Source organism: Chiloscyllium plagiosum, unplaced genomic scaffold (assembly GCF_037043375.1).
Source record: "Chiloscyllium plagiosum isolate Xiang-an unplaced genomic scaffold, Cpla_swu_hap1 HiC_scaffold_44, whole genome shotgun sequence".
Taxonomy (NCBI): domain Eukaryota; kingdom Metazoa; phylum Chordata; class Chondrichthyes; order Orectolobiformes; family Hemiscylliidae; genus Chiloscyllium; species Chiloscyllium plagiosum.
The window spans coordinates 21,204,302-21,212,345 of NW_028270182.1; the positions used below are offsets into that span (position 1 = coordinate 21,204,302).

Consider the following 8,044-nt stretch of genomic DNA (forward strand, 5'->3'; position numbering starts at 1 on the left):
GTCCAGTTGGAAATTGCAGATCAAATGAATTTTTGTTGCATTAGGGTTTCAGTTTGTCCACTCCATCTCCCCGCCTACCCCCCCACTCAATTGGTCTGTTTCTATTCAGTCGGAATTCCATGAACATCCTCCTGATAGCAGAGACCAGAATTGCACACAATATTCCAAAATTGCCAAACCAACGTCCTAAACAGCAAAAACATGACCTCCCAACTCCTATACTCCAGGTTCTGACCAATAAAAGCATACCAAATGCCTTCTTCACTTTCCTATCCACATGCATCTCCACTTTCAAGAAACTATGAACCTTCATTCCAAGGTGTGTTCAGCAACACTTCCTAGGATCTTACCATTAAGTGTGTAAGTCCTGCTCTGATTAGCCTTCCCAAAATGCAGCACCTCACAATTAAACTCCATCTGCCATTCCCCCATCTGATCAAGATTTAGTTGTACTTTGAGGTAATCTTCTTCACGGTCCATCACACCTCCAATTTTGGTATCATCTGCAAAATTACTAATTATACCTCCTATACATCCAAATTATTTATATAAGTGACAAAAAGCAGTGGACACAGCACAGATTCTTGTGACACACCACTGGTCACAGGCCTCTAATCTGAAAGGTAACCCTCCATCACCACCCCCTGTCTTCTACCTTCAAGCCAATTCTGTATCTAACTGGCTAGTTCTCCCTGTATACCTCGAGATCTAACCATGCTAAACAGTCTACATACAGGAACCTTGTTGAACGCCTTACTGAAGTCCATATAGATCACATCTACCGCTCGGTCTGCATTAATCCTTTGTTACTTCTTCAAAAACACTCAGTCAAGTTGGAAAGACACGATTTCTGATGCACAAAGCCATGCTGACTATCCCTAATCAGTCCTTGATTTACAATACATGTAAATCCTGTCCCTCAGGATTCCCTCCAACAACTTGCCTGCCACCAACATCAGGCTCACCAGTCTATAGTCCCCTGGCTTTTCCGTACCTTTATACCTGAACAGGTTGATTAGAAATTTTTTTTTTTTTTTTTAAAAAAAAGGTGGTGAACAACCAGAGAATGTGCTGCTACTCACCAATTTCTTCCGCTTCTTCAACTTAGTTGGTTTATTCTCTTTTTGCTTTTTCAGGAATTTCTTCTTTTTCTTTTTGACGCCTTCGCTGTCCGAAAGCTCTTCGTCCTCCTCTTCCACATCCTCTGCTGAAACGAGAAAGGTGAGGGGTTTCAATTCCCCGAGCAACAGGAGGTGGGCACCCAGCTTCGACCCTGCTCTCGCCAGTGAGCCGGGCCACAGCCAATTAATGCAAAACAAAAAGAAAAAGTCTTTTTTTTCTTTAAAAAAAAAATTTAACGCACAGAAAGTACGCTCCAACTGACGGAAGGCACCCAAGGGTAGACCAGTGGGTGAGGACCACTGGAAAGCAGATGGTGAAGACTGGCTCAACAGAGACAAAAATCAGGAATAGCAGAAAAAGGGCAGACAAAAATGTACCAGTTAAAGGGGGGGGGGAAGAGAAGAACAAAAAGAGGGTAATGATGGGCTCAGGGTATTGCAATTGGGACCTTCAAGGCAGTTCCACTGTCTCAAGAAATTAATTGCCCACCTAGGCTTTTTTTTGGGGGGGGGGGGGGGGGAGAAAAAAGAATCTCAGCTGCACATCCCTGCAAGGAGGGCGGAGGGTGGGGGTTTGGGAGGAGGAATATTTGGGGGGGGGGGGGGCTGTTGTATAAGGAGTAAGCGGCGAAAGAGTTAAAGAAGCCGGCGCCACCGAAAGGCGAAATGGCGGCTTTTTTTGGGGGGGGGGGGGGGGGGTGGAAGAGAAAGGAGACATAAATCGGCATCTAAACAATCATGAAACGTGTCTTTTTTTGGGGGGGGAGAAAGAGAAAAAAAAGAGAAGCGGTTTTGGATATTAAGAAGATGGGCGCGCGGGGGGGGGGGGGGTTTACCTCAGAAGGAAAAATTAGATCCGCGCTGACGAGAGGAACGAAGTTGGTGCGGGGAGGAGGGAGGGTTATTTATATAGATATAGGTTAAAAAAAAAGGAAGGTTTGTTCCGCCTGGACATTGTAATGTGCGTGTCTCTCTCACAGTCGCGCTCTCTGTCTGTCTGTGTGTGTCTGCGGGTTGTTGTTGTTGTTGTTGTAGTGGTGGTGTTTGATTGACAGGCGCGGCCGTTAGCGCCGGAGAGCGCGCGGCCCCCGGGGCTCGGGCTTCCACTTGCAGCAGGAGCCGCGTCCGAGGGCACGGGGAAGGGGGAGGGGAAGGGAAGTGAGGGCCACGGGGGACAAAAACACAACGGGCCACACAGTGTTTTGGGTTTTTTTTTGGGGGGGTGCGGAACTAACCTGCCCCCCCCCTACCAAAAACAAAAAAAATCTTTTACCCCGCGCCAAACCTAAAAACGTCGGCGGCGACAGCAAACAAAATATTGAGTGTGGGGGGGAAAAAAAAACGAGAGGGGCGGGTGAAGAAAAAAAAATTCGTTGAGTTGGGGAGGGGGTAAAGAAAGAGATGCCGTATTACCATTGCAACCGGTCGCCCCTCATGCATTCTATCCGAGCGCGAAAGGTTTTTGCAATTTTTTTTGGGGGGGGGTGGGGGAAAATGCCTTTTTCTTTTGCACGAAGCGGCCCCGGGGAAGCGGCGCGCGCGCTGACCTGCCGCTGGCGGGAAAAGCTGCAAACCGCTGCCGCTGCGTTCGTCCATGTCCTCCTCATCCTCCTCCTCCTCCTCCTCCTCCTCTTCTGGGTGCCTCACTGGAGATGCCATGGCCTCAGGAATCTCTCTCTTCCACCCCCCCCCTCCTCCCTAAATACTCGGAATAAAAAGATATTTCCTCACACTTTTTCTTCTTCCCCCCCCCTCCTTTTAATGTATGTACACAAAATAACGAAAGCTACGCCAAACCTTTCTTCGGGAACACACCAACTCTTTTCTCTCCCCCCCCCCTTCTTTCTATTTTTCTCCTTACACACAAACAAAAGTTATCCTACAGACTTTTGTTTTTGTGTGTGAGGGTTTTCTTTAACGATCAGATCTCTCCCCTTCGCCAGTTTTCAATTTAAAGACCCCCCCCCCCTTCTTAAGGGAAAAAGTTCCAAGCTACTTGACCAAACCCCCTGAAAAAATGTTTTAATATACAAGGGGAAGAAAAGATGGCGTCCAAAATATTTTCCACCCCCCCATTATGAAATACAGGGGGGGGGGGATTTGAAGAGGAAAAAAGGTGGAAAATTAATCAGTGCTCATGCTCAGATTGACGTCACCCCCTCCCGTTGCCATGGGCACCCTGCATCCCATAATAGCACCAGTTTAACTAGTTAGGACTGACTCACGTGGGTCTTTAACCAAGTAACCAGGGGATGTCCAGCAACTGCCATTTTTCAGGCAAGTTGGTGAAGGTGGTCAGCCCCCTTTTGGCCCTAATGTTCTTGATTCATTAATACCATGATAAACACCTTCAAGGTCAACTTCCAACTTATATTTTGTCCTCTTCCCCCTTGGTCAAACATGTGCATCTTTCTTCCTTCTTTTCATGCTTAAACATTTCCTGCCCGGTTCAAAGAAAGATGCCTGCTTCTTCCCTCCCTCCAATGCTCCCAGCTCCTCACCACAACTTGTCAAAAACATCAAAGCCGCCCCCCCACCTAGTCTCCGAAACTTTCTCTCAAACCAAAACAAACAACATTTTTTAAAAATGCCCTGCTGGTAATTTTATTTTCCACTTCAAACCTAAAGAACTCAGGGCCCCAGTTTGCTGGCCACTGTATTAAAGCAAGAGAAACACAATGTTTGGGGCAACATTGCTCCCAAGGAGTTCATGTCTGGTGGCTCAGTGAGTGGCACTCTTACCTCTAAGAGGCTGTGACTTCATATTCCCTTGGCAGAGATTTAAGCATTAGATCCTCGCCAACCTTCTCAGAGCACTTCAGAAGAAGCACTGCCTTGTCAAAGATACCATCTTTCTGGTGAGGTATTAAAATATGACACCATGTACCCCTTCAGTTGGGCCTAAAATATCTCACAGCCTCTGCTTCAAAGAAAGGCAGGAGAGTTCTTTTCATTGGCTCTAGCCATTATTTATCCTGCAAAAAAAATTAATCACCAGATTATCTGGTCATTAGCACATTCCTGTTTGCAGGACCTTCCCATATGTGAATTTACTGTAGTGTTTCCTATGTTGCAGCAGTGATTGAACTTTAAGTTTGTCTAAAGCTCTGTAACATCCTGAAGTTGTGAAGGGCATGATATATAAATGCATTTTTTTAATGAAAGTGCTCCATTAACTCGGCTGCACCCAGAAGTTTTGGCTCTTGCCTGAACCTTCATCATCACGGAATGTCTCTGAGGTTGGAAAGTCTGTCTGTGTATATGTATCTCTGGAGGGATACCCAAAGTTATAAAAAAGCTCCAGACATTCAAAAAACAATCCTCAACAATAAGACATACGGCAAAAATATTAGTAAAAGTATTGCATCTTTCTGGCAATTTCTCTTTATCTTCCAGGTGGTTCCAGTGTTTAAGGCTTTGCATGAAGAGACTATTTTGTTTATTTTTGTCCAAACAATTCTGATGTGTTTTTTGAATATAATTGTTGGACTAAACAACTCTTAACCAGAAAGTTTCTTCTTTGTAAACTTTGATCATGTTCAAAGGGTTCCAAAAAGAAATGTTTGAAATTTCTTTATTAAGATTTCTCTTTTCAGATTTTTTTGTAGTTTTAGTTGAGGGCAAACTTTTGGCAAGGACACTGGGGAAAAGCCCACCACCCCATCTTCAAGTCATGGCAAGGGAAGCATTTATATTGACTTAAGTAATTAGTTATCATCTTAATGTCATTCAAACGATGACCCCTCCAAGATGACATGGACTATGTGTTCAAATCCTGAAGTAGAATTTGAACCCGTGACCTACAGACTTGGAGCTGAGAATGCAACCAAGTGATACTAATATAAAATAAAAACAGCAAGCGCTGTAGAAATTCAGCTGGTTTAGCAGCACCTGCGAAGAGAGGAAGAGAGTTAACATTTCAAGTCCAACATACCTTCCCTTCACTTAAAAGTGACACTAATTCCAACAGGCACTAAAATATCATAATTTATAAATACTTTGTGCTGAGAAAATGTGTACTTTTTTTCTTTTCACCAATTTGAGATTGAAATGCACAATCCTGGATTTTGACAGCCAGGTTTTAGGTAGTGTGTGATTATAGCAAATTGACAGCAACAAGGACACTGTAAATGAGTGTTATCTGGATATCTGGAGATGTCACTAGAGAATTCAGGATTACATCCAGTTTTGTGAAAATCTCATTTAGAAACTAAATTAAGTCAATGTTTACTCAGTCATAAAGCTATACAAATTCTTTGGCAACAAGTAAATGATTTTTCTAACTTTTAACTCATGTCAACATATCACTGGATCCCATCCCTCCTGTTTCTTCAACACATTTTTATTGTTTTTGTGTTCTTCCTTATTAACCCATCTTTGCAACACAGAAACAATCCATTAGTCCCATTTGTAGCTCTGCTCCACACAAACCTCCTCCCAACCCCTCTTCATCTCTCCCTGTCAGCATATCCTGTTATTCCTTTCTCCCCCCCGTGTATTTATTCAGCTCCCCTCTTCAACATATCAACACTATTCCGTTTGACTGCTCCCTGTGTGAGTGGGTTTCACGTTCTCCTCACTCTGGGTAAAGATGTTTCTTCTGAATTCCCGATTTACTTTTGACTGTCTGATATTGATGGTCCCAAGTACTGGCCTCACCCATAAATATCTTCTTTACATCTAAGCTATTAAACCTCTTGCTAATTTTAAAGGCCTCAGTCTGTCAAATCACCCCTCAGCCCTTTTGTTGGAGAAAATAAATTCATCCTATTTAGCTTTGAGTGATAGCCTCACCCTATCAGCAATGTGAATCTTTATCATACATTCTTCAATGCTTCTATATTCTTTTTGTAATTTGCTGATTAACAAAATTAACATGATGGCCTAATGATGTGACAAAACCAGTTCAACGGGATGAATCATGGAATAATACAGCATAGTAGGAGGCCAATCATCCTATTAGGTCTCTGCTGCCTGTTTCAATTAGGAACCTCAATGGTCCCTCACCCTCCTACCACATTCCTTTCCTCCTATATCCCTGCCATTTTCCTCCTTTGAAGTATCCATTTTCACTTCAGAGATTACAACTTTTATTCACCATCCTATCAGGTAGTGCATTTCAAATACTGACAACATGTCATGTAAAACCGAGTAGCAGACAGCAAGGCTCCAAGAGCAAATTAATAATTGACTACGTAACCTGTTGGGTGGCATTGGTCATGAAGCTAATGTTGGCCCAGAGTAAGTGGAGAACATCACTGCCCTTTCCTATCACATCACAAGATGATTTGTACCATCATAAGGAGAAGGCACCTTGGTTTGACATCTCATTCAAATAAAGGGACATCTGACAGCATAGCACTCTGTCAGGACTGCATTGGGAGTGTCAGTTTGGCTTACATGCTCAGAATTAGACATAAACCTCAAGCTTCCAGCACAGTAGTGAGAACAGGACAAGCAATAAGCTTCTTTTAAAGCTTTCTCATTGTCCCCAGTCTACCTTGTGTTTGCTGAGCTACCTTGTTTCCAGGTCCAGCTACACCTTGATTTTAAAATTTTCATCCAGGTCTTCAAATCCTTCTAAGGTCTCACTTCTCCCTGTCTTCACAACATCCTCCAAGAAATCTGCACTCCTCCAATTCAAGTCTCTTAAAGATTCCCAATTCCCATTGCTCAACCAGTGACAACCTGGCCTTCAGCTCTGTTCCCCGAGCCCTGGAATTCCCTCCCTATAACCCCCTGCCTCTCATTTTCCTTCTTTAAGATACTTCTTCAAACATTGATCAAGTTCTCATTCGCCTCTCCACAACATCTCTTTCCAAGTTATAGTGTCAAAATTCTATCTCATAACACTCCTACGAAACACCTTGGAATGTTACACATAAATATGAGTTATTATTGTTAAAGTAGCCCCTCCAATTAAGAATATCTTGAGCTCAACTAAGAGAGTTCTCTCCCACTTGGAAACTTGTAAGTATCCACATCTCTTCCTAACAAAGGCAAAAGTCAGGGTCAAGCAACACATTTTCTTTTGTTTTCAACCCAAGTGTGTAACATGAACAAATTTGCTGCAAGGATTACCTCTGTGCTCACTGGCCTTTAATTCTATCAGTGCTGAGAGAGAGGGAGAGATTATTCTGACAGGCCTAAACTAAAATACCCTGCATGTTAATACTGTCACTGCTCTGTCAGGATCTGGCCTAACTTTTTGTGCTCATGTCTCGAGGAGCTGGATTTGAACACACCAACCTACAGCTGGCTCAGTAACAGGAGTGTAATCAGCCAGGTCACAGATTCTGTGGTGGATCTGAATTCTGTCTGGAGCCAGTAGCTTTGGCAAGCAAGGAAGACAAAAATAGAATTACATGGAATGTCCAGCACAGATACAGGCCATTCAGGCCCAAACTAGATGCATGCTTTTTTTTCTGCTCACATGAGACTCCTCACACCCTTTCTTCATTTCATCCTATCAGTGTACCTTTATGTTTTCTACTCTCCCAACTTCTTTCAGATTCCCCAAGTAAAGATATTTCTGCTGCCTGCAGGGCTTTTTTGTGGGGCAGAGGTGATGGCATGTTGGTAATGTCACTGGACTATTTCAGAAATCTGGGTAAATGTTCTGGGATTTGAGTTCAAATCCCACCATGGCAGATGATGATCTGGAATAAAAGGCTAGCTGTGTATAACGACTATCAATTGTCATCAAAACCATCATGATTCACTAATGCCATTAAGAAAATTTGCAGTCCTTACTTGGTCTGGACTACATGTGATTCCAGCAGTGTAGTTGACTCTAAACTGAAATTTGGGTAATAAATCCTGTACAGCCAGTGACAACCACATCCCATGAATCTATTGAAAAAATAAGAACTCACAAGAACGAGAGGATTGAGTTATCAGCAGGAAACTGATGGATAGACCTC

At 43.3% G+C, this 8,044-nt stretch overlaps 1 protein-coding gene across 9 annotated transcripts in view; it reads right to left on the reverse strand.

Moving 5' to 3' along the window:
- Positions 1-2,783, reverse strand: part of LOC122548363 (ATP-dependent chromatin remodeler CHD3) — a 117,366-nt gene extending 114,583 nt beyond the window's left edge. For 7 of the 9 annotated variants that reach the window (XM_087982891.1, XM_087982890.1, XM_087982895.1 and 4 more), the window contains exons 1-2: positions 2,669-2,782; positions 1,083-1,207 (exon numbers count right to left, since the gene is read on the reverse strand). In XM_087982891.1, coding sequence (XP_087839017.1) covers positions 1,083-1,207; positions 2,669-2,780 — 237 coding nt within the window. In that variant the 5' untranslated portion in view covers positions 2,781-2,782. Of the gene's footprint in view, positions 1-1,082; positions 1,208-2,668 lie in introns of all 9 variants that reach the window. The other 2 variants (XM_087982892.1, XM_087982889.1) reach the window with 1 other exon arrangement.
- Between the last annotated feature and the right edge of the window lie 5,261 nt (positions 2,784-8,044).